Below are 27,947 nucleotides of genomic sequence, written 5' to 3' on the forward strand. Positions count from 1 at the left end.
ACTTTTGAAGCAGTTTAAGTTACTGATAAATATTAATTATACCTTTAATTATCTCCCATATTTATATTCACTTTCAATCATTACTTGTTCAGTGTTCACAGAGCTTTTGTTTTTAAAGTGCAGTGTTTTAAAAAGATTTTTGCAGAGCTGCAGTTTACAATTTTGTGAATTGTATTTACAAAACTAGAGTCTCCAACCTCATAGCACTAGCCCTTAATCAAGCATGACAAACATAAAACTTTTTAGATGACAGAGCCACCACTTACTCATCTTAAAAGTTATCTCACTATCCTAGAGCACACTAGGCATCATGGTACTACTGACTTCCAAGAGAAATAAACCCTTTTTTGCCTGTATTGTCTTTCTTCTCATTGGCATTCTTTTATAAATGCTATTTACTCAGAGGCTTGCTTCCTCACAGTTCAGTTTTCATGTTTGAGTCAATGGCAAATCCATAATCCTATTTTAAATATTCTCCAGGCCATGAAAATGAATGCTATTAATATTTATATCAATTCAACTGTTTAACTGAAGTGCAGAAAAAGCTTTGGTATCCAGAGATATAAACCTCTGGTTCAAACATAAATTACTAGAGTACCTTGTTCTTTTTTCTTATACGTGTAACTTTCCTTGACATGAATCCTCATAGATATCTTAAGTAATAAGTGATATTCTAAGAAAAAAATGTGAAAAACTGTTAAAGGAAAAGGGGATTTACATTTTTAATTTGATATATTAGATCATCTTTCCAAAGTGAAATTTCTCTTAACTCTGGCAATCACAATTAATTCAGGTATATTCCTGTCAATACATTTTTGAATAGTGGCTTAATTTGTGTTTTGGAAATGAATCTTTGGCAAAGTTGGAGTCGCGCTTCATATACTATCTCCCTGAAAGACTGTGCAGAGAGATTAAATTACAAAGTGCATTGTAACCAGACAGACCTGAGCTCAAACTGTGGCTCTGTTTTCTACTTAAAGTTTTAAGAGTAAATTTTGCATAGCCTATCATATGAATTATGAATGATAATAATATTTACTTCTTGAGATAGATTTAAATATTAAATTGTATAATATATGTAAAGCACTCAACACAGTCTGGTATGAAGTGAATGTTCAATTCAAAAGTTATTATGTGTAAGACTACCTTAAGTTTAATACACTATCTGCATTTTTCTCAACTATGTTAATCACTTCAATGCCTAAGTAGACTATTATCTTCTCTATGATGCAGTCTTAAAACCAAAAAGATTAATTACTTCTTGGAAAGCATATAAGCTTATATTACGCAAGTCCTAATTTAACCATGACCTACAATAGAGTGCTCTATACTAATGTAAGGTTTCTTAGCCTTGTCACCCCGACTGGATCATAACTGCCTTGGGGACAGGCATCACATTTATTATGGCCTCTGCATTTGGCAAGGTACCTAAATTATGAGCTTACATGTAATTACTATTCAATAGTCATTTATAAACTGAAAAACAACATATAAGAGTAAATAAAAATTATCAACTGATACTCTTTTGTATTTTATCCTATTTTAAAATAATTTTTATTATGATCCTTTTTAAAAAATAATAATGTAGTGCCTGTATCAAAGACGATTGCTTAAGAGACATTTGTTAAATGCATGGATATAGTTAATTTTTATTTATAGAACATGAATGACACCATTTGGATAAGTTCTATACTTTTCTGATGTTCAAGTTCTGGCAGGTGCTAAATATGTCTGTTTTTTCTTTCTTCCAGTAATGCCTCATGCTATGCTTATATACTATAATTGGTACAGTAGATCATTATCTGTGGATTCCTTATATAAATTCACCTATTCACTAAAATTTACTTGTACCCCCAAAATCTACTGCTGGCCCTTCCTAGTCATTTGTAGACATGCACAGAGTAGCAGAATAACTGAGTTGCTTGATGTATACTTTCCCAGCTGAGTTAAAACAAGGTGACACCGGGCCTTCTTGTTTCAGCTCTTAAACTGTAAACAATTGTCCTTTTCATGGTCTATTTAATGCCATATTTTTCATATTTTTGTACTTTTTGTTTGTGATTTTCCTATTTAAAATCACTCCCCACCACTCACCCCCACCCCCAAGCATAGTGCTGAAGCTTTGTCTTGTGTTCCTTAGTGCAAGGAGGCGGTGATGTGTCTTATGGAGAAAAGATATATTAGAGAAGCTCATTTAAGCATGAGTTACAGTGTTGCTGGCCATGAGTTTAATGTTAATGAATCAAAAATAAATATTAAGTAAGGTGTCTTTAAACAGAAACACACGTGAAATGAGGTTATACATTGATTGATTGATGAAAATGTTGTGATCAGAGGCTTCATGGAATCTAATCTTGTATTTCTCCTAGGAGCAATGGTTCAGTATTTGCTACAGTGCTTGAGAAGACAATATAGATAAAAACAATGGCAAATAATGAGAATTGGCTATACTACTCTTAGTAATCAACCTCTGTTGGGATTTACAATGTAATGTCAAGATGATGTAGAGATCGGATTGGATGATCTTTTGATGCTTTCTGATACTTCTATACCTTTTGGTATGGTGGAATTGAATGATTGGACATCTCAAGTCCAACTTGCAGAAATAAGTTTTGATCAAGTTTTTATATAATATATCTCAATTCTACCCATCCCTACTGCCTTTCCCATAACTAATCACACTCTGTACCAAGAAGTGGAACATTATTTGCACAGATGGGATGAATAGGCAGGTTTTGACTGTGAAATGTGTTTGTCCCCAAGGATCTCATCAGATGCTCAGTTTGGCTCTCATTATGCAGCAACCAATCATTACAGGAAACAGGAATACTTTTCGTAACTTTAAGTAACTTCAGTGATACCCCCTCATCATGAAATAAGACCTACCTAGCCAATACAGAAGGAGTGTCTAAGATAAAAGAAAATGAGGAATGGTGAAAAAGAATGGAAATGCTATCCAAGGAAAGAGAGAGAGATGCAAATTAACAGAGTGAATTTAGACCAGAATGCTTTAACACAGATATTCGGTAAAGCTAAATCCAATTCTTATTGAAAATCCCCCTTTTAAAATTTCTCCAACAATATATCAAGAAAAAAATAAAGAGAAAATGAAAAAAAACAAAACCAGCTTTTTTCAACCCTTTTCAAGTTCCTGCCCAACCCCCACCCCCTGCCACCCATACTCTTTTTAAAATTTTTTTTTTTAATTTCAGAATATTAGGAGGTGTACATACTTTTTGGTCATATAAATTGCCTTTGCACCACCCAAGTCAAAGCTACAAGTGTGCCCATCCCCGAGACAGCACCTGTTAGTAGTGAATTTATCCATCCTCTCCTCCCCCCTACCACCTTTGGGCACAGAATGCTATTTTAATTATGGAAAGTTACAAAACAAGAAGTATTTGAGATCTGGGAACGCACACATGCATCAAAAGACAGCGCATTTAGAGGAAAGAGTGGTAAGCTGGGAGCAAAGGGCTAGGTTCTCATTATCTGTAGATGGCAAACTCTGGCTTTGTAGGACACATATAGATGAGACCAAAACCCTATAATTTGTTACTTCAACCTACTATGAGTTTGCAGACAAGTCAGGGCTAACTTCATTATCTTAGTCTTCCATCTCAACACACCTGCTGAGAGAAACAAATGTTATCAGGGTAAGAAGTACAGAGCAGGAAATGGATTGATATATCTCTTTCTCCAATTCACACCATTTGGAGGATATCTAAGTCTGAATTTGCAAGTAGAGAAGAGCCAGCAACCTCTACAACAAATACAGAAATAGACCAACATTCAATATTTATACCCGTTTTGTCTCAGCGATTGTTTTGGTGGCCTGCTTTGTCTGAAATGATAATGCCCAGCAACACTTTCTTTCAAGTTGGATGGGAGCCTAGACATCAATTGCAGTGTGTTAGGTGATGCACAGATGAGATAAATAATCTTTTTTTATTCATAACATCATTGACATATTTGTCTGCTTGAAAGACCAAGTGCTCATTTGGCAGTTTCCTTTGGCAACAGAACTTTTTGTGACAGAAAAATTGTTGACAGAGGTGGTCATACTTCTCATCACTTTGTAAGCTGTAGTAGTAAATTCAAGATTTAAAATTTGAAGGCAAATATGGAGTTTTATAGAATACAACATAAATGTCAAAATAGACACCAGAAAAAATTATTTTTCCTTCTGCAATCCTATGGTGAAGGCAATCTCAGATTTAATAGTTATTCCAAAAGAAATGGGAGAATAAAGCTTCATTGTAAAATATAATACTTTAACAAATAGGGGAAGGTTTGCAATTTCAATGCAAAGAGAGAACACTAGCACTTCTTTGCCAAATATGTGGCTAATCATGTTTAATTGATGCTATTATTGCAATGAGAAGAAATAACAATTTGACTTCTAGGGAGTTTTAATTGGCAGTATTGTAATATTTGTGCAATGTTACCTCTACTACAAGAATAAAAGAAGCTTTTACAATTGTATACTGAAAAATGAAAGTATCAATATAAGTTCTGTAAATTCTGGAAATAATAATATAGCTAGCTAAAGAACAATTTTCTGCCCTAGATTCACATAGCTTGGAGAAAAATAATTTTCTCTAAAATATACTCATCATCTCTTTTTCTAACCCATCTATTGCAAGTTTTCTCATTTATTCCTCATTTATTCCTCATTACATTTCCTCATGTATTCCGCTATTTCATCATCTCTAGTTAGTAAGAACCAAAATATAGAGATATTTTTACATTATGCACTACGGTCCTAATTTGAAACTTAATGTCCTTCTGCCATGGGTTCTGTGATCTTTGGGAAGATGGCCTTAAAAAAGAAACAGGGTTTTTCAGGGATAATACTAAAATCTCTTGAAATTATACACTTGCATCCAACTATTTAATATACTATGTTCAACCATTACTGTGAAGGGCAGGGGAGTGTTATCCCACTTTGTCTTCACTAACAAACACTTCAACATGCATGAGTTTTTCCCCATCAGAATCATTACTCAACAAACACCAATCGAGTGTTCCATGTGAACAAGATGCTGTGCCAGGTAATCCAGAGGATGCAAAGTGATAGACACTGGACCTGACACCCTTGCAGTGGGAAAGGTAGATGTACACAAAACATTTACACAATTTGCACTGCAGAGTGAGAACTGTCCTGGGTCTACTGTACACTGTGAGAGAGAAGGATTTCAACTGGGGAGAGCAATATGCACTCCTTAAAGGGGCTGTATTAGAAGAAGGGAAAATTCTTTTGTTTTTTATTTCAGCTTATCATGGGGGTACAAAAGTTTAGGTTATGTATATTTCCCAATCCCCCCCCACCCCCGAGTCAGAGCTTCAGGAATGGCTCAGTTAAGGTAGCATGCCATTGAAAATAAAAAAGCATCAGAAGTTCTGGAAACACGGTCAAAATTCATCTAATTTGACGTATAGACTAGGTAAAATGAGGTGGTAGGTGATAGGTGTGGAAAAACATGTAGAAGCCCAAACACCTGAATCCTGAACATCAGATGAAGCCATTTGAACTTGTGTATGTGTAACTTTTTCTTAAATTTCAAAATATTAAGGGGGTACAAATGTTTTTGTTACATGGATAGATTTTTTAATGTTTAAGTTAGGGCTATTAGTTTGTTCATCACCCAGATAGTGCTCATTGTACCTGATAGGTAGGTTTTTACGGCTCCTTCCACTCCCCACCCCCTTCTTGATTTTCAGTGACCATTACATCTTCCATGTGTGCCCATTGATTACCTCTCACTTATTAGTGAGAACATGTGATGTTTGTTTTTCCATTTACTTAGGATTATGGTCTCCAGTTCCATCCAAATTGCTGGAATAGATATTATTTCATTCCTTTTTATGGAGGGTAGTATTCCATGGTATATATATACCACATTTTATTAATCCACTCGTGAATTGATGGGCACTTAGGTTGACTCACCATCTTTGAGATTGGGAATTATGTTGCAATAAACATTCGAGTACAGGTGTCTTTTTGATAAAATGACTTCATATCCTTTGGGTAGATACCCAGTAGTGGAATTGCTAGGTTGAATGGTATATCTACATTTATTTCTTTGAGGAATCTCCATGCTGTTTTCCATAGAGGTTGTACTATTTTGCAGTCCCACCAACAGTATACACTAAATAAGTCTGTCTTTCTCTCTGTACCCATGACAGCATGTATTGTTTTTTGACTTTTTAATGATGGCCATTCTGACAGTGGTAAAGTGATATTTCATTGTAGTTTTAATTTCCATTTCCCTGATGATTAGCAAGGTAGAGCATTTTTTGATATATTTGTTGGCCGTTTGTCTGTCTCCTTTTATAAAACTTCTGTTCATGTCTTTTGCCCACTTTTGAATGGGGTGGTTTGTTTTTTCTTGCTGATTTGTTTGAGTTCTTTATAGATTCTGAATATGAGCCCTTGATTGGATATATATTTTGTGAATATTTTCTCTTATTCTGTAGGTTGTCCATTTGCTGTGTTGATTATTTCCTTCACTGTACAGAATCTTTTAATTTAATCAAGTCCCATTTATTTATTTTTGTTGTTGCTGCAGTTACCTTAGGGTCATAGTCATAAATTCTTTGCCTAGGCCTATGTTTAGAAGAGTTTTCCTACATTTTCTTCTAGAATTGAACTTCATATTATAGGCAATGGTAAGTCACTGAAAACTTTGAACAAAAAGGTGATATAATCACAATTATACTAAGGGTAGAGTGGATTAAATAAGGGATGGGATTGATGGTAGGAAGAAGCTTTAGGAGGTTATTGCAATAAGGCACAAGGAGGTAATAAACTCCTGAACTAAAATATTTCACATTTTGATTTCTCCTTAACACCAATTCCTGAATTTCCTGGGTTTTATCATGTATATATATGATATATACACTCTCACAGACCTATATACAGGCGTTAAGATAGGGCTATGGTTGATAATGCTTCTTTTTTTTAAATTTCAGATTTTTCATTATTCGTATACTGCCTCATATGTGATTTACAATATACATACTAGGTAAGTTATTTGATTTTCTGGTTTTCGTGAGCAATCATCTGACTAAATTATTGGTGTAGATGTCAATTTGTTCATGTAAAAATATTTACATTTTTTTTAAGGGAAGTTTGGGAGTTAAATCCTCCAGAAGTAGAGGACTCCGTCTTGCAGTACGCAGCCTGGGGTGTCCAAGGGCAGCAGCTGGTAAGCGCAGGCATTGCTATGCACCACACACTGCCAACCATGGTCCTATGGAAAATGTTTACAGAAACCATTTCTTTGGAAAAAGTTTTCTCTTACACTTGATGTTTTTCTAATTTCCGTTATATCTTTTACTTAGTGTTCTAACTTAACATATCAAATGATGCTAGTATAATTTTACCAATTAATTAAAAAGAAAAAGATTTTATCAAGTAATATATGATTAAACTACTAGTTAATAATGAAACCTACAAGAGATCAACAGTTACCAGGGCATAGTTCTGTGCAATTTCCATTACATGATATTGTCAATTTCCATGTAAAACTCAAAAAAGAGATTGTTTATTCTTAAAGGATTGTTCAGGGTAAAAATCTTAGAATTATTTAGTATTCTCTTAAGTGGGGAAATTTTATCAATTATATTTTGTTATTATCAGAAATTCAAAAAGGTAATTATTGATGTATGAAAGCAGTTTAAGCAAAATTATATTCTTGGATACATCTCATGGTACCCACATAAAGACTTTCTCGATGGAATACTGCTCGAGAAATACTACTGCTTGCTCATATGGCATGTGTATGCTCAAATATATTAATACTAAGCATCACCAAATTGATTTCTAAATCATATCTTAAGTGTTTATATACCTACCAGCAACAATGAGAGAGTCCGCTTGGTTCCATATCCTTACCAACACCTAGATTTTCCACACTTTTAAATCATCACCCATATGATGATTGGTATGAAATGATATTTTATTGTGGCTTTATTAACATTTACTCTTCCCTTGAATTCTAATGAGTGAGAGCCACTTTTCATATACTGGCTATTTCTGTTCCCTCATATATGAAATATCTACTAATGTATTTTACCCATTCTCATTTTTGTCCTTTTTTAATTTAAAAGAGTTTCTTATATATTCTGGATATTAGTACATTATTGGGTCTATCTTTATCCAGTTTTTGGTTTGACTTTTATTCTCTTTCTGGTTCCCTTTCTACAAACAGAATTTTTAAATAGATGTAGTCTGATTTATCAAATACATGGTTTGTACGTTTTGTTATTTAAGAAATCCTTAAAATGAAATCATACATTTTTGTGTCAGTTACATTTCTCTAGAATTTTTCAAGTGGGTCCTCCATGTTGAAGTTCTTGATCCACTTGAAATTGCTTTTTTGGCGTGGTGTTAAATTACTATCCATTTTTATATATGTGGCAGACAATTGTCATGACACCTTTTATTGACACTTCATCTTTTAGCTACTAATCTACAGTGCTATGTTCCATATATTTATGAGTCTTCTTTTAGCTATATTTTTTTTCAACTGGTTTGTCTGTCCATGTCCTAAGACTACAGTATCTTAACTAAAATAAGCCTTAATATCTGAAAAAGCCATTTCATATGCTATGTTTTTCATTTTCAGATAAACTTTGGCTCTTCGATATTTTAGCTTTTCATATGAATATGAGAATTGACTTTCAAGTTATATGCCCACCTTTGGAATTTAAAATGGCAAATTGAATCTGTATGCCAATTTTGGGAAATTAACATATTCATGATACTAAATCTTCATATCTATGAACATTTTATATATATTTAATTATTGGGGACTTTTTAATTATCTTAATCAACTTTTATAATTTTCTACTTAGAGATTGTAACCTTATAATCTTGGTTGTTTTTTAAATGCTTATATTTCTTATATTAAAAATACTGTTCATTACTGAATAGAATGGTATTAAAATTATTTATCGATTTTATGTATATCAACCTTGCCACACATAGTTATAAATTCCAAATGTTTCTATGTAGACTATCATATTATTTCTTAATAATGACATATTGCTCTTACATTCTAATTTTTATAATTTCTATTTGTTTAAAATCCTCCTGAATTAGTTAACCTATGAATGTATCTATGTATGGTAGTTTTCTGTTTTGTTTTGCTTTGGTGAGGCTTTAAATAATTGATTGTATTATGGTTTATAGGATTAAATTTTACAATTATTTTTTAGTTAGTTTTGGTAACATTTTTAAAAATCTACTTCACCTAAATTTCCAATTTTTAGCAAATTTTATTACATTCTTTTGTTATCCTTTTAATTTTTACATTTATTGTTATATTTTTCTTTGTTCCTGATATAATTTATAACTACTTTTCTCCTATTCATTGTTGGTTAATATTCTTAAATTTTATATTTGTTTTCTCAGTATTCCAACATTTAAATTTATTTGATTCTTTCTATTGTGATATTTTTTCTTTTCTAATGTTTACACTGAAAACTACAGAATTCTCTCTAAATTCTGCTTAATTGTTACCCAGGTTTGGTACTGTAGTAATATTTGCAATAGAGCTTAATTTTAATATTTTTAAATTTCCATTGTGATATCTTATTTCAAGTGAATTATTTTGATGTTTGTTTTTAAATTTACAAAAATATGAAATTGGTTTTAAAACTTATTTGTTGATTTCAGAAATAGGCCTTATAATATTGATTTTTGAAATTGACCAGGCTTGCTTTATGGCATAGTAGGATTTTTAAAAATATTTTTCATGTGATGAAATATTTTTTGTATTTTTACATGACAGGTACAGTGTTCCATATGGGCCTATTAGATAGATGTTAATAAATATGTTTCTAGGACATATTTTCTTACTAATTATAGTGGATATGTGATTTTTTTTCTTTTTGGTATTCTGTCAGTTTTTCATTATACAATTTGAATGATGTTTTTAAGAGTAAAGGAGTTTTAAAATGATAAATAAATCTTTTTAGTGAATTTAAATTATTTATATTTTAATTAATATGTTTATCCAATTTATATTTAATAATTCTGATTGGTCAACCCTAACTCTAACCTTTAATAGAATCTTTAAACAGAGTTTAGAATCTTAAATTATTTTTTAAATTAGAATTGCTGTTCCAATAAAAGATGGGTGGGCTGAAGTATGTTTCTTATTTCTCATGAACCTCAATTTTCTCATCTATGAAACAGAAATATCTGTACCATTATATCATTGTGATAATTATTTTGGAAAAATATAACTATTTTTCTTAATATAGTGCACATAATTATTATTTTTATTACATTTTATAAATCTAGGAAATTCTTTCTTAAGCTGATTGGTGAAATACAGAAGTGGTATTAGATATTACATATCAGAAAAAGGCTGTACAATAACAACATACTGTTAGTAAATGAGGCTCCTTTTCATTGGAAAAAAAATCTGGACCCAGAAATATTCTGATATATGGTCTCTGCCAGTGGTTTTTCATGTGTCTTGGGCCAAGTCATTTTTCCTCTTGGTATCTCATATATATAATCAGTAAAATGAAGGCATTTGACTCTGCTTCTTTGCTTCAGTCACATAAAATATAATATTCTTTATTAAAACAATTTTTTTAAATTTCAGCATATTACAGGGTTACAAATTTTTAGGTTACATATATTGCCTTTGCCCCACCTGAGTCAGAGCTTCAAAGGTGTCCATCCCTGAGATGGTACGCACCGCACTCATTAGGTGTATATATACCCCATCCCCTCCATCTGCCTGACACCCAATGAATGTTATTACTGTATGTGCACTTAACTGTTTATCAGTTAGTACCAATTTGATGGTAAGCACATGTGGTGCTTGTTTTTCCATTCTTGTGATACTTCACTTAGTAGAATGGGTTCCAGCTCTATCCAGGATAATACAAGAGGTACTAGATCACCATTGTTTTTTTTGGCTGAGTAGTACTCAAGGTATACATATACCACATTTTATTAATCCACTAATGTATTGATGGGCACTTGGGTTGTTTCCATATCTTTGTAATTGTGACTTGTGCTGCTATACATTCTAGTGCAAATGTCTTTTTTAGAGAATGTCTTTTGTTCTTTTAGGTAGATGCCCAGTAATGGTATTGCTGGATCAAATGGTAGTTCTACTTGTAGCTCTTTGAGGTATCTCCATACTACTTTCCACAGAGGTTGTACTAGTTTGCAGTCCCTCCAGCAGTGTAAGAGTGTTCCTATCTCTCCGCATCCATGCCAACATTTATTATTCTGGGACTTTCTGATAAAGGCCATTCTCCTTGGAGATAAGTGATATCTCATTGTGATTTTGATTTGCATTTCCTTGATGATTACAAATGTTGAGCATTTTTTCATATGTTTGTTGGCCATTAGTCTATCTTCTTTTGAAAAGTTTCTGTTCATGTCTTTTGCCCACTTTTTGATAGGCTTGTTTGATTTTTTCTTGCTGATTTTCCTGAGTTCTATATAGATTCTAATTATCAGCCCTTTATTGGATGTGTAACATGTGAATATCTTCTCCCATTCTGTAGGAAAAGATGCAACAAAAAAAGAAAACTACAGACCAATATGCCTTATGAATATAGATGCAAAAATTCTCAACAAAATCCTAGCAGACCAAATTCTTGTGCTTATCAAAAAAATAATCCATCACAACCAACTGGGCTTCATCCTAGTGATACAGGGAGGGTTCAACATATGCAAGTCTATAAATGTAATTCACCACATAAATAGAAGCAAAAACAAAGACCTCATGATCCTGTCAATAGATGCAGAAAAAGCATTCGGCAATATTCAACAGCCTTTTATGATAAAAACACGTAACAAAATCGGCATAGATGAGACTTACCTAAAAATGATACAAGCCATATATGACAAACCCACAGCCAACATCATACTGAATAAGGAAGAATTGCAAGCATTCCCACTTAGAACTGGAACCAGGCAAGTTTGCCCTCTATCACCACTTCTATTCAACATAGGGCTGGAAGTCCTAGCCAGAGCAATCAGACAAGAGAAGGAAATCAAGGGCATCGAAATGGAGGCAGAAGAGGTCAAATTATTGCTCTTTGCTGACAATATGATCTTATATCTAGAAAACCCCAAAGATTCTGCCATGAGACTACTGGAATTGATAAACAAATTGAACAAAGTCTCAGGTTACAAAATCAATATTATTTTAATTTTTGTTAAAAAACATTTTGAATTTTTATTTTTCAGAATCATTGGGATAAAGAAGGGAGAAAATGAAAGGTTGAAAAACAGTTAAGGAGTAATTGCCATGACGGATTTTGTTCATTATTTTAGAATCATACCTTGACACTGTAAAATATTTCCAGATTCCTCTGTGCAGTAGATTAGTATTCTGGCATGTGAAAAATATTTTTCATATACAGAAACAACTTTCATAACAATTTTCATTGTGTCGTGGTGGATGCATTCTTTTACACATGTAAACTAAGTGTTAAATATAATATTAAAATTTTAAAAATCTTTAATGTAGAAAAGAATCAACAATAAAATAAATTATTTTATTCTAGTTGTTTAATTTTCTACATATTTTACCTGACTTTATTGACTTGGACAAAAGGGACATTGAGAAAATGCTAATAAAGATTTGCTTTAAAATATCAAGAAATGCATGCACAAAGTTGCCACACACTAGACTTGAAGCTGCTTAAACATATTTGTGGCTGTGTTTCACAATGAAATGCCACAAAATACTCATATTCACTATCATTTCCATGCTAAATGGTTGAATAGTTGAGTAAATAATTATGAAGAAAACAGGTCAGTAATTAAAATGAAAAATGTATGCAATGGTCTAGACACCATAGATTATACAGTGTTTTCCTTTAGCATATGGATATTTAGAGAAATTTTAAAACAGTATACTTAATTTGCCTTTGTAGGATTGTCTAGATCTATTCCATTATGATGTTCCTGAAAAGTGGCAGCAAAAGTTACATAAAAATGCTAGATATAAATGTGCCAGGTTGGATTCAGAAAAGACATGTACTCAATGTAGTATTCATGGGCAGTGGTGAGTGAGCACCAAGAAGTGGGCAGGTGCTCTCATACTTCCTCCTTCACTCTGATGCTATGAACAATAAAGCCAGTCTATTGGTACAGAATCAAATTCAGAGCAAATAAAATTCCAAAACCCAGGAATCCAAGATAACTTCATCTTGGTATTACTAGAGAATCCTTTGGAAAATCTTTAAAACATTGTTTGGTTTTAAATGACTGATTTTTCAAGCCTGAGAGGATCCCAGTATCACTTGATATATGCAAGGAAGTAGTATTAATTGTGTGCATTTTGTTTTATGATTTTTATTTATTGTTGATTCCTTATTTTTAATATATTTTTAAAAATTATAAAAATACTTAAAAATTTATAGGTACTCTGATAGAAGCCATATTGCAGGTGATTGAATCCTGATTCCATTACTTACTAGCTGTTGAACTTGAGAACATTATTTAATCTGTATATGCCCTATTTTTCTCATCTTTAAAATGGAGATAATGCAGTACTTTACCAATAGTGCTATTCTGATATGTTAATGCATTGATATAAATATAAAGCAATTTGAATATAGATTATTTTGTTAATGGTCACTTTTATTTTTATTCTAAAAAGACACAAAAAAAACCTTTTTTATGTGAATTTTAACATCTTAGGGAATTTTAGTGTTACTAGTTTTGTGTAGAACTAAGTCTAAATTCTTTGTAATAGCATTTCCAAAGTCCTTTGGGGAAGTTTTGGAAGGAATTCCGTATTTGTCAAGGTTATCTTTTGTGTACATGCAAACATGAATTTAAATAAAATAAAGGGCATATCTTTACAAATGGTTAATGGCCCATTTCATGTGAGTGTGACATGCTTTGTCAATATTTGAAGCCATCTGCAAACTCAGCGATATGATTTCATTAGAGATGAGTCGTTACAATACTTTAATTAGTTTTGCATTAAATAAATTACAGTCTTAGTGTTTACTAAGGATAATTAATTTCTTATCCTTAATTTTCAGTGTCCAATCCTAAATTTGCTGTAAAAGAAATTCCTGGCTGTGCAGAAGAGAGGTAAAGGATTGCCGTAATTTACAGATGAAGAGGGTCTATGTTAGAATTCAAAGGATTAAGGAGAATTTTCAATAGCACTAAGTGTGAGGGAAGGCAATTTGGATGTATCAAACTTGGAAGAAAAAAGAACTTGAAACAATAAAAGGTGCATTATTCAGAGAAAGTGGTAAGTAGACCACTTTAGCTTTAGTATATGTTTTATAAAAAGAAATGGTTTCAGGTGAGGAATTTGAGAAGATGGTAGAAAAAGAAGCACTAGGAATCTATCTCACCACGTAGAGAGTAATTACTAACAGACATATAACTGTTGGGAACTCTAGAGTCTATTGAAAGCTTGCAACTTTCATGAGAAAATTTGAATGGAAATTTGTAATTAATTTCAGTCAATTTCAGTTTTTAGCTCAGCATCAGCTACCTATCTCTGGCCTTTAGCCCTGTGGGAGGTGGCTGTGCATATGTCCCTGGAGCATCCATACAGCTTGCAAGAACCAGGGTGAACAATGAAGATATTGGAATTCAAATAGTGGAGATTTGTGTTCTTATTGCTGATTGCCACTTCTGATCATGGAGCTGCAGAGAGGCAAGCAGCCATTGCTTTACATCCTTGCATCCTTATTACAAACCACTCCCTCTCTAGCTAAAGTAAATTACAGTGTGGTTAAAAGGCCAGTGCCCTTCTCTTCATTTTTCTCTTTTTCTATTTTTGATTGTCAGCCATTAAAAACTAAGACATTTAAAGGCAACTGAATATATAGGGGATATTAGAAAGTCACCACTCATGCACAGGAAAATGTACAGGCTTACAAAAGACCTGAGGACTTTAAGATTACACCTTAAGCTGATTCTCAGCATGGAGGCACTCTATAGCAATAAAAAAAAAGTAAAAACAGAAAACAGAAAACCATGATAAATGAGGAGAATCTGATTTCCAGAGATACCAAATTATTAATATTAGATTCAAATGTCCAGTTTTCGACAATAACAAAAAATCCCAAGGAATACAAAATAACAGGGAAATATGGCTCATTTAAAGGCAGGGGCAACAGAAACTCTGCTTGAGGAAGACCAGGTGTCAGACATACTAAATAGAGCCTTTAAAACAACCATCTTGAAGATGCTGAAAGAAAGTGATAGAAAAAGTTAAGATCATCATGAACAAAATATCAACAGAGAAAACCTAAAAAGATACCAAAAAGAAGTTCTAGAACTAAAAATTACAATAACTATAGTGAAAATTTAATAGAGACATTAAAAATATATTTGAGCAGACAGAAAAAATCAGTGAACTTCAAGGTAGGATAATTGAAATTATCGAGTCTCAGGAACATAAAGAATAAAAGATTAGAAAAATGTGAAGAGTGCACTATATGGGTGATGGACACACTTATCACTATGACTCAAACTATACAAAAACAATTCATGTAACCAAAATGTTTGTACCCCTGTAATATTCTGAAATAAATAAAAATTTAATTTAATTTAAGAAAAGAAAAAGAAAAAAAGTGCAGAGAGTCTAAGGGACCTGTGGGACACCATCAAGCCAGCCAACATATGCGTTGTGAGAGTGTCATAAGTGAGAGAGAGAGAAAAAGGAGATGAGAGATTATTTGAAAAAAAAATAGTGTCCCCAAATTTCCCAAATTTGATGAAAGTCATGAATATAAATATCCAAGCCCCTCAAAAACTCCAAATAGGATGAATTCAGAGACCCACACCGAAACAAGTTATAATCAAACTGTTGAAAACCAAAGACAAACTGAATCTTGAAAGCAACCTGAGAGAGGGTTCTTGTCTGTACAAGGGATCCTTAATAAGATTATCATCAGGTTTCTCATCAGAAATATTGGAAGCTAGCAGGCAGTGAGTTGTTGTATTCCAAGTGCTAAGAGAAAAATAAAATAAAACCTGTCAAACAAAAATTCTATATCTGGCCAAACTGTCCTTCAGAAATGAGGAAGAAATTAAGACATTCCCTGATAAGCAAAAACTGAAGGAGTTACCACTAGACCTTCACTGCAAGAATTACTGCAGTAAGTCCTGCAAATTGAAATGAAAGGACACTAGATAGTAACTGGAAGATGTATAAAGAAATAAAGATCCTAGTAAAAGTAAATACATGGGAAATTATAAAAGCTAATGTTATTATCACAATGGTTTATAACTATACTTTTTGTTTTCTATATGATTTGAGAAACTAAGACATTAAAATTAATATTCTAAAAGCTAATATTAGTTTAACTTCAATTTGTAATTCGACATTTTGTTTTTGACATAATTTAAAAGGCCAATGCATTAAAATTTCTTAGTTCATATTTTTGGACATACAATGTACAAACAAGTAATTTTGTGATGTCCATAGCTGGAAGAATTGGGAACAAATCTATGAATGAGCAAAATTTTTGAATATTATTGAAGTTGTTTGTACAAATTCAAATTAGTGTTATAATTTTAGGATGTTATATGTAATCACCATGGTAACAACAAAGAAAATAGTAATAGAACATACACAAAAGGAAATGAGAAGAGAATTAAAACACTTCATACAAAAATTAACCTAAAAGAAACAGTAATCTAGAAAATGAGGTTCACATCACAAACAAATAGAAAAATATCCCCTTCTCATGGATTGGTAGAATCAACATCGTTAAAATGTCCGTACTGCCCAAAGTGATTTACCAATTCAGCCCAATTTCCATCAAAATACCAGTGTCATGTTTCATAGATCTAGAAAAAATAATCCCAAGCTTCATTTGGTGAAGATTAGGTGAATCAAAAAAGAGCCAAAGCAATCTTAAGTAAAAAGAACAAATCTGAAGGCATCACATTACCTGACCTCAAATTTTACCACAAGGATATGGTAACCAAGACAGCATGGTACTGGCATAAAAGTAGAGACATAGACCAACGGAACAGAGTAGAGAACCCAGAAATAAAACCATCTACCTACAAGCAACTGATCTTCGACAAAGAAGATAAAGACATACACTGGGGAAAGGAAGCCCTATTCAATAAATGGTGCTGGGAAAATTAGATAACCACATACAGAAGAATGAAACAGGATCCATATCTCTCACCATATACAAAACTTAACTCAAGATGGATTAAACACTTAAATGTAAGGCATGAAACCATAAAAATTCTAGAAGAAATGAAGGGAAGATTCTTCTAGACATTGGCCTAAGCAAAGAATTTATGACTGAGACACCAAAGGCAATTATAGCAATAAGAAAAATAAATAGGTGGGGCTTAATTAAATTAAAAAGCTTCTGCACAGAAAAGGTAATAATCAACACAGTGAATAGACAACCTGCAGAATGGGAGAAAATAGCCGCAAACTATACATGTGATGAAGGACTGATATCTAGAATTTACAAAAAACTCAAACAAATCAGCAAGAAAAAAACACAAACAACCCCAATGAAAAGTGCATGAATGACATAAACAGAAGTTTTGTGAAAGAAGATAGACAAGTGGCCAATAAACATATGAAAAAATACTCAACATTGCTAATCATCAGGGGAATGCAAATTAAAACCACAATGAGATACCACCTAAAAGTCAAACATAATGGATGCTGGTATGGATGCAGAGAAAAAGGAATATTTATATACTGTTGGTAGGACTATAAATTAGTATAATCTGTATGGAAAACCATATGGAGATTCCTCAAAGAAATAAATGTAGACCCACAATACAATTCAGCAATCCCACCAGTAGGTAACTACTGTAAAGAAATGAAGTCATTTAATCAAAAAGCTATCTGTACTCATATGTTTACTGCAGCACAACTCACAATTGCAAAGATGTGGAACCAACCTTAGTGCCCATGAATTCATGAGTGTATAAAGAAATGCACACACCATGGAGTACTACACAGCTATAAAAAGGAATGAAATAATGTCTTTTGCAGCAATGTGTATGGAAATGGCGACCATTATCCTAAATTAAGTATCTCAGGAATGGCAAGTCGAACACCATATGTTATCACTAATAAGTGGGAGCTAATAGATGGCTACCCAAGGGCACAAAGCTATATAAAGGACATGAAAAACCAAAAAGAGGGAAGGGTAAAAGGGTGGGTATGTGATAAAAACTTACCTAGCTGGTACAATGAACACTATTCTGGTGATGCATGTACCAAAAGCCCTGACTTAAGCATTGTACAAGATATCCATGTAATAAAAACACTTGTACCCTCTTCATTAGTATTTTGAAATAAAAAATGCCATCCAAGATATAAAATGAAAAAAGAAAGAAAATGAGGGTCACAAAAACTATAAGGTATATAGAGTAAAAACAGCAAAATGACATAAAATGAAGTTATTCTTGAAGCAGTAATTACTTCAGATAGATGTATAGATGTAAATAGATTAAATTCTCTAATCAAAAAATAGAGATAGGCAAAAACAAATTTTTAAATAACCCAGGATTAAACTATATACACTCTATAAGAGATTCACTTTAGATCCAAAGACACAAATAGGTTGAAAGTAAAAGGGTGAAAAAACTATTTTGTGCAAACAGTAACCGAAAGAGAACAGAGGTGGCTATACAAATATACTCTGAGCAGACTAAAATACTTACCTAGAAAACAAAAATGATCTAAAATTAACATCACTTTACAATATATGGTAGTAGTAAAAGAAGAAAAAACTAAACCTAAAGCTAGCAGATAGAAGGAAATAATAAAGATTAGAGCAGACATGAAAATAGAGAAAAGAAAAACAGAGAAAGCCATTTAAATAATTTTTGGTTCTTCAAAAACAACAATATTGACAAACTTTTAGCTAGTTTGACTAAGAAAGAAAGTGAAGACTCAAGTTACTAATGTCAGAATTGAAAGTGGGGACATTATGACTGATTTTACAGAAATTAAAAGGATTATAATGTAGTACTCTGAGCAAGTTTACATCAATAAACTGTATAACCTAAATGAAATTAACAAATTCCTAAAAACATCTACCATAATGAAATCATGAAGAAATAGAAAATCTGAATAGACACATAACTAATGTGGCTATTCAATCAGTAATGAAAACCTCTTGACCAAAAAAGTTTTGGACCTGATGGCATCTCTGGTGAATTCTACCAAACATTTTAAAAAAAGAAAACCTAGCACCAGTTTTTCTCAAACGTTTGCAAAAAATCGTAAAGTAGGGAACATTTCCTAACTCATTCAATTATGTCAGTATTACCCTGATACCAAAGCCAGATGAACTTACTACAAGAAAATAAAACTATAGTCCCAGATCCCTTAAGAATACTGATGAAAAAATTCTCATCAAAATACTATCAAAACAAATTGAACACTATATTAAAAGAATTACATAACCAAGTAGGATTTATTCCTTAAATTCAAGGATGGTTCAACATATGAAAATTGATTAATGTAATACACCATGTTAATCAAATTTAAGAAAAAAAACACATAATCATCTCAATTGATACACAAAAAGCATTTGACAAAATTTAACACCCTTTTATGATAAAAACACCAACAAACTAGAAATAGAAGGAAAGTACTTCAGCATAATAAAAGCATATATGAAAAACCCACAGTGATCATTATACTTGATGATGAAAGACTGAAATCTTTGCTTCTGAGATCAGAAACAAGACAAGGATGCCTGCTTTTGACACTTATATGTACCTTAGTGCTGAAAGTCCTAGCAAAAGCAAGTAAGCAAGAAAAAAAATAAAAGGCATCCAAGTTGGAATGGAAAAAATAAAATTATCTCTGTTCACAGATGATATGATCTTATGTGTCTAAAAACCTAATGAGTACATACACACACAATCTTTTAGAACTAACAGACAGAGGCAAATTATTAATAGCAGGATAGAAAGTCAACATACAAAATCAGTTGTGACTGTATACAGTAAGAGGGAACAATCTGAAAGAATATTGTGAAAACAATTCCATTTACAATAACATCAAATAGAATAGATACTTAGGAATTAATCAAATTGGTGAAAGACTGGTGCAATGAAAACTATAAAACATTTCTTAAAGAAATTAAAAAAGACGAATGAAAAGACATCTGGTGTTCATGAATTGGAATACTTAATATTGATAGGATATCAATACTACCTAAAGAAGTCTATAGAATCAGTGAAATTCCTATCAAAAATCTTAATACTGTTCTCTGCATAAGTAGAAAAACCTATCCTAAAATTCATATGAAATCTCAAGAGACTTCAAATGGGCTAAATATTTCTGAAAAAGGAGAAAGTTGAAGGACCCACACTACTGATTTCAAAACTTACTACCAAGCTATAGAAATCAAAACTATGTGGCATAAAGTACCTGTACTGCCATAAAGACAGCTATATAAACCAACGGAATAGAATAAACTCTCACATACATGATCAAATGATTTTCAACCATGGTACCAAAACCATTTAATTGGGAAAAAATAGTCTTTTCCACAAATGGTACTAGGAATACTGATTATCTACATACAAGAGTATGAACCATTACCTAACATCACATTCCAAACTTAGACTAGTCAACTATCTAAAAGTATGAAACTCTTTGAAGAAAATATAGAGTGAAAGCTTCTATTTGGAGGAATAAATGGGATGAAAGAATCATTATACAATGTTTTCTTGGATATGACATCAAAGGCATGGACAATAAAAAAAATTAATTAGACTTCATGAAAATTAAAAACTTTTGTGTATCAAGGACACTATCAACAAAAGGCAATCTATGGAATGGAAGAAAATATTTGCAAATCATATATCTGATAGGAGATTAATGTTCAAAATATATAGAGGAATCCTAAAACTTAACAATAAAAATCAATCAATCTGATTCAGAAATAGACAAAAAACTTACATAGACATTTCTTCAAGAGAGATATACAAATGGCCAATAAATTCATCAAAAAATGCTCAACATCACTGAACATTAGTGGAATGCAAATCAAAACCAAATGAAATACTACCTTTCTCCCATTAGAAGGGTTATTATCAAAAACCTGAAAATAACACGTGCTGACAAGTATATGGAGAAATTGGAACACTTGTGTATTGTTGGTGGGAATGTAAAATGGTACATAGCTGTGAGAAACAGTATGGTAGTTCTTCACAAAATTAAAAATAGATGTACCATATGATTCATAAATTCCATTTCTAGGTATTTATGCAAAAGAATTGAAACTAGAATCTCAAAGAAGTATTAGCACTCCTGTGTTCACTGTAGTACTATTCACAATAGCCAAGATATGGAAACAACCTAATGTCCATCAGCAGATGAATGGATAAAGACAATGTGCTGTATGCATACAAAGAAATAGTATTATGCTTTAAAAAAGGAGAAAATTCTGTAATATCCAATGCCTTGGATAAACCTTGAGGATGTTATGCTAAGGGAAATAAGTCAGTCAAAACAAACACTGCATGATTTTACTCATGTGAAGTAGTAGTGTAGTCAAAAGCATAGAGCTACAAGGTACAATGGTGGTTTCCAGATTCTGGGGAGAGGGAGAAACGGAGAGTTATTTTTTAATGGGCGTAGAGTTACAGTTTTGCAAGTTTAAAAAGTTTTGTGGATAGATGGTGGTGATAGTTGCACAATGTGAATGTACTAAATATCACTGAACTGTACATTTAAAAATGTAAAATTTTATGTTACTTACCACAATTTAAAAAACGGTACAAATGACTAGTAGAGAAACAGTACAGATTGGACTAGTGGGGAAAGAGAAGGTGTCGAATGGATCAAAGGAGGGAACCCAGAATCAGATCAATTCATGCAGGAGACTTGATATGTGACAGAGGGGTGTGGTGATCAGCAGGAAAGAACAAACTAATAAATGGGGCTAAGATAACTGGTTATCGGTATGAAAAAGAGATAGATAAGATTGGGTTTCTATAAGATATCAGTCACAAAAGGTGAATTTCAGATGGATTAAACGCCTAGATGTGATAAGCACAATTTTTAACATTTCTAGAAGAGAGGTAAGAGACTATCTTTATGATCTCAGGGTAGGAAAAGATGTCTTAAACAAGATACAAAAAGAATGCAGACCAAGAAAATGTTCACAAATCCACATATATTAAAATGTAAAACCTCTGATCATAACAAATACCATAAGCAAAATGAAAAGACAAGCCAGAGAGAAGCAGAAAATATTCATATGTATATACAGGATTAATGTCCAGAATGTGTAAATTATTTCAACAAATCAATACATAAAAAGATCTTTGCCTTTAAAAACCAGAAGAATAGGCAAAAGAGATATGACTAGGAAATTCAAAGTGAAAGAAATCATAATGTGGGGAAAAAAGATTCCTATGAAAGGGAGTTCGATTTTAATATGAAGTTGAACTTTGGGAATCTACCATTTTCAGTAGGTCAACACAGTTGAAGATAAATGCCTTAAAATTATTCCATCATAGTAACCAGGGAAGTGTTAAATGAGCTACTATTTCATACCTATATGATCATCAAAAGTTGAAATCTGATGATACCATTTACTAGTGAGAATATGGCACATAACAGGGACTTTGAGGAACAATTTGGTGGCATCTAGTTAAGTTAAAGAAGTACACATCCAAGCCCCATATACTGCTAGTGAGAATGAAAAATGGTGCATGCAGCCTCTTTGGAAAACAGTCTTGTAGTTCCTCAAACAATTAAATATAAAGTTAGTATATAATGCAGCAATTCCATTCCTACGTATATACCCAAGAGAAATGTCCACACAAAACTTGTACACAAATGTTCATAGCAACATTATTTATAATAACCAAAAGGTAGGGGAAGAGCCAAATGTCCATGAACACATGAATGGATAAATAAAATGTGGTTTATTCATACAAAGGAATATTATTCAGTCATAAAAGGAATGAAGTGCTTATATGTGCTACAACTTGGATGAACCTTGAAAACATACAAAGTGAAAGAAGCCAATCTTCTTTCAAAAGTCCATATATTAAAGGATTCCATTCATATGAAAGTCCAGAATGGGAAAATTTATAGAACAGAAAGTAGATTAGTGGTTACTTAGAGCTAGAGGGATTGGGAAATAAGGGTGACAGCTAAAGGGGATGGATTTTTTTTGTGAGATAATGCAAATGTTATCAAAATGGCTGTGATAATGCTTATACATATCTTTTTTTTTTTTTTTTTTCTTTTGAGACAGAGTCTCACTTTGTTGCCCGGGCTAGAGTGAGTGCCGTGGCATCAGCCTAGCTCACAGCAACCTCAAACTCCTGGGCCTAAGCAATCCTACTGCCTCAGCCTCCCAAGTAGCTGGGACTACAGGCATGTGCCACCATGCCTGGCTAATTTTTTTTCTATATATATTTTTAATTGTCCAGATAATTTATTTCTATTTTCAGTAGAGACGGGGTCTCGCTCAGGCTGGTCTCGAACTCCTGACCTCGAGCGATCCACCCGCCTCGGCCTTCCAGAGGGCATGAGCCACCGCGCCCGGCCTATACATATCTTTTAATACAATAAGAACCATCAAACTGTACATTTTAATGGGTCACTTCTGTGCTATGGGAATTACAGCTCAATAAAGGTGTTTTAAAAAAAAGAAATGGTAGCTCCTAAAGCAGGAAGAATATCTTAGGCATTCAATTCAAAGGGCTTCTGGTTTTAGAGGGTGTCATATTTCTTTCAAAAAATTACTTAGTCTTATGAAAGTTAAAATCACTTATAGAACATTTTGAAAATTCACATAAGTATTTAAAAAGGAAAATATGTGTACTTCTAATACTAAGAATGAAAGAATTTTGAAAATCAAATCATGTGGAGTGGTTTCAGATTGAGAAGGAAAAGAATTTTACTGATTAGAATGTATCTAGAATCAGGAAGCTCAAATCTAGCTTTTTATTTTTTCTTTGTGATTGAAGGAAAGCTGACAGTTGTTACTTTGAATATACTCATATTAAAAATGAAAGATGATCATAGCTCCTTTCAGTTTTGTTTGACGTTTAAATTAGATGTCAAATATACCAGTTAGGATTCTCCAGAGAAATAGAACCTATAGGATATATATATTCATATACCTGTACACATATGGACAGAGAGAAATATTAAGAGACAGAGAGAGAGATTAATTGGCCCATGCAGTTGTGAGGGCTGGCAAGTTTGACTTCTGTGGAGCAGGCAGCAGCCTGGAAATTCCAGTCAGAGTTCGCGTTGCAGCCCTGAATCCAAAATATGTTGGGTAGGCTGGCAGTCAGGAAACTGGCTGGATTTCTTGAAGCAGAATTCACTCTCACTCAGGAAACTTCATGTTTTGCTATTAAGGCCTTCAACTGATTGGATAAGGCCCACTCACATTATCAAGGATAACTTCCTATACTTAAAGTGAACTGATTGTAAATGTTAATGGCCTCAACAAAATACCTCTACAGCAACATCTAGACTAGTGTTTTACCAAACAGTTGGGCACTATTAGTCTAACCAATTTAGCACACAAAATTAACCATCACAGCAGGTGTGACACTTAACATAATACTCAATAAATCTTAACAATTATTTTGTTTCCACCTGTTCTTTAAAATAACTCACCTAATTCAGAAAGTCATCATCTTTCACCTAGATATTTTAGCAGTTTATTTCTAATATTCCTTCTCACATCGCTAGTTACTCTAATTCATCGACCACACAAATAGATATATGTTAAAAATATATATCCTTTACAGACTACCATGAGGTTATTAAATGCCATTGAAGTGACACTCAGTGTCATCGATGTAACTAATGTGACATCTGGCTCATCGTGTGAGCTCCTGCCACTCTATCACAGAGCACAGGTTTTTCTCTACCTGAACCAAATTCTTTGTAATTTCTAGGTGAATGACTTCCTGCTCTTTTGTGTCTCTGAGTCATTTCCCTTTGTATATCTTGTTATTTTTTTTCCCTTTCCTTCAGAACTCTTTATCAAATACTTTCTCTCCTCCTCTTCAATAACTTTTTCCCAATCCTTATTCCATGCTAAGTGAATTCCTTGCTTTTCGGGATTCTGGCATTCCTCTATTTTATAACAAATTATTTAACTTTTAATATTATTTATTTACATTGTTATCTTCCACCACTGACCTATGAATAACAGGTAGTTTATAGGATATGCTAAACATTTTTTTCTCTCTCTCTTTTCCTCCTCTTCTTCTTCCTTCTCCTTCTCCTCCTCCTCCAAACTTTAGCTCATGGCAAAATGTAGGTTTAACAAATTTCTGATTGCATTGAGAAATTAATGAAAAGCTAATTGTTCTTCCCATGTACAATGGAAAGCCACAAGTTTTGTGGATGGCATAATATGAAAACTGTCATGTGTGAAAAGACAGATCTGGTAGAGGAGTTCATGAAAGACTGTAAGCAACTGAGTTTAGAGGCAGGGAGCTGGGTGTAGAGGCCATTATTATAATCTCGAGCTGCAATGACAAATAACAACAAACTTTTATACTGAGATCTATATTGATTGCTGTCCAAAAGTAAAAATTATCTTATAAATGCTCATTCATGTAAAGGAAATAAAAACATGAAAGAAGTGTAATTCTAAAAATTTTTTGCAAAAAATAAAAGTCCTCTGAGACTCCTTCTCTGATACTGCTAATATTTTTTCAGTCTATTCGGGATAAAATAAAATCACAAATCCCTCCTTCCAATGGCAACCTTTAAGAATATCCAGGTTTTTATTTATCAAAATCTAAGTGTTTGGGGAAATCATTTGTCCAAATTGTATTGCCTATATTTTTTTGCAAAATGTAATGTTTATGTAATTCTCAAAATACAAACAAAAATTATCAAGCTCTCTTTATCACCTATATTTTTACTGTCAATAGGGATTTACCTTAAAATTGTATTAAAACCTCAAATGATTAGAATGGTTTAGTGTCTTAGGAAGACGTTAAATTTCTATGATACAATTGCTTACTTTATCCCTAATAAAAATTTTGAACCATTTTATTCACTTTCCCAGGTAAGTGTTTAAGGTAGCACTTTTGAAACATGTCTTAGAAATCTCATGTTTCCTACTAAAAGTCAATAAGACTTTGCCCCACATTCTATTAAGTATACATGCTTTTTTCAATGCAAAAGTAATTATTTTATTCTCATTAAAATACATTCAAGAAATATATGATAAACATGCACAAATATAAGATATTAATATATGTGTGCACACACCGACACCCACACCCTACTGCTGGTGCCAAGTACATTCTGGGATAAAAGTCTTGGGTGTAGAGTCCTATTCTACCAGAGCTGTATAGAAGTAGATAAGAAAGAGGCCAGCAAGTGTCATGTTCTGTCTCAAGTCAGTTTTTTACTGCAGTGTGCTCATTCCTAGTCAGTACAGTGATTTGGGAAAACCACCAGGGAGTGAAGCCTGAACATTTATACCATTAATACCCTCAAGTGTTTGACAGGATGAGTGTCTCCAATATAAATAAATTTGGACTAATTTTTTGTTTGTTTACCTCATTCATCTTCATTGTGAAGATAATTGAAAACAGATTTACTTTTTCATTTTATCTGGAACAAAATATTATGTTCTTGTTTTTAGTTATAAAATATAAAAACAATCTCCTTTACCACATTCTAGTATCAGCCATATATAAGGTCTAATGTATCTCATTTCAAATTTGAGATTAGAAAAATCAATTATCAAGAAGCTTGTATCATTTCTTTACTCAATATTTTGGTAGGAAATACTAATGAATCATAATGGAATAACTCTGGGTTTAATGAGAAAAAAAAAAAAACAGAAAAACAAGACCCCATCCTTAAAATATCTCAAACATCTTGACTTACAAACTTGCAATGTATTCAGGTGTATATTGACATTAATATATTTATATGTAAATGTGACAGGTGAGGCAATCCCACATAAGTAAAATGTGATAACAGTGTTTGGGATATGTCTGGGAAAATAGGCAGTTACAATATACAATTTAAAGGAAAATTAATTTGCATACCTGTGTAAAAATCACCTGTACATCAGGTAAGAACTCCATTAAACTCTTTAGTGTCTTAAAATTGATTAAATAACATGTTTATGACTTTTCCATCTAAAGTCAGTGATTTTCAAAAGAGGCATAAAATGAAATTCTCCTCCTTAGTAAGCACGTTTCAGACTATTTCCCTGCAGTTAAGTGTGGCGTATATCAGTGTAAGGAAAAACACGAGCAACTTGAACACTGGTAGATATACTTGTATCACTTTTAAGCTGTTTGCACAGGCCTTATAAGTCACTAGGTAAGTGTAAATTAACTTGACTTTGCAGACTTCCTTGGGCTTTAAACTTTTTGAAGGCAGGAGATCAAGTTCTGTAATGCTTTAGCACAGTGGTCCCAACCCCTGGGCCATGTGACCAGTACCAGTCAGTGGCTTGTTTGGAACCAGGTCACACAGCAGGAGGTGAGTGGTGGGTGAGTGAACAGCTTCATTCTATTTACAGCTGCTCCCCATTGCTCACATCACCTCCTGAGCTCCGCCTCCTGTCAGATCAGCCGCAGCATTAGATTCTCATAGGAGGAGGAGCCCTACTGTAAACCACACATATGAGGGATTTGGGTTGCGCGCCCCTATGAGACCTTAATGCCTGATGATCTGAGGTGGAGCTGAGGCGGTGATGCTAGTGCTGGAGGCTGCAAATACAGATTATCATTAGCAGAGAGGTTTGACTGCATAATAAATGTAATGCGTTTGAATCATCCCAAAACCATTCCCCCTTTCCCTGCCCCGTCTGTGGAAAAATTGTCTTCCATGAAACCAGTCCCTGGTGCCAAAAAGGTTGGGGACCACCATTTTAGCATATATAAGTGCATAATGAGCTGTGGAGGTAGCAGGCATGGCATGGGTTTTCCACTGAAAATAATAAAGGCT

General features: G+C 33.0%; 1 protein-coding gene across 4 annotated transcripts in view; it reads left to right on the forward strand.

The window, feature by feature from the left end:
* Positions 1–27,947, forward strand: part of DPP10 (dipeptidyl peptidase like 10) — a 1,316,731-nt gene that overhangs the window by 1,153,713 nt on the left and 135,071 nt on the right. For all 4 annotated transcript variants that reach the window (XM_045558744.1, XM_045558743.1, XM_045558745.1 and 1 more), the window contains 2 exons: positions 6,976–7,028; positions 7,130–7,211. In XM_045558744.1, coding sequence (XP_045414700.1) covers positions 6,976–7,028; positions 7,130–7,211 — 135 coding nt within the window. The remainder of the gene's footprint in view (positions 1–6,975; positions 7,029–7,129; positions 7,212–27,947) is intronic.

This window comes from Lemur catta, chromosome 8 (genome assembly GCF_020740605.2).
Source record: "Lemur catta isolate mLemCat1 chromosome 8, mLemCat1.pri, whole genome shotgun sequence".
NCBI lineage: Eukaryota > Metazoa > Chordata > Mammalia > Primates > Lemuridae > Lemur > Lemur catta.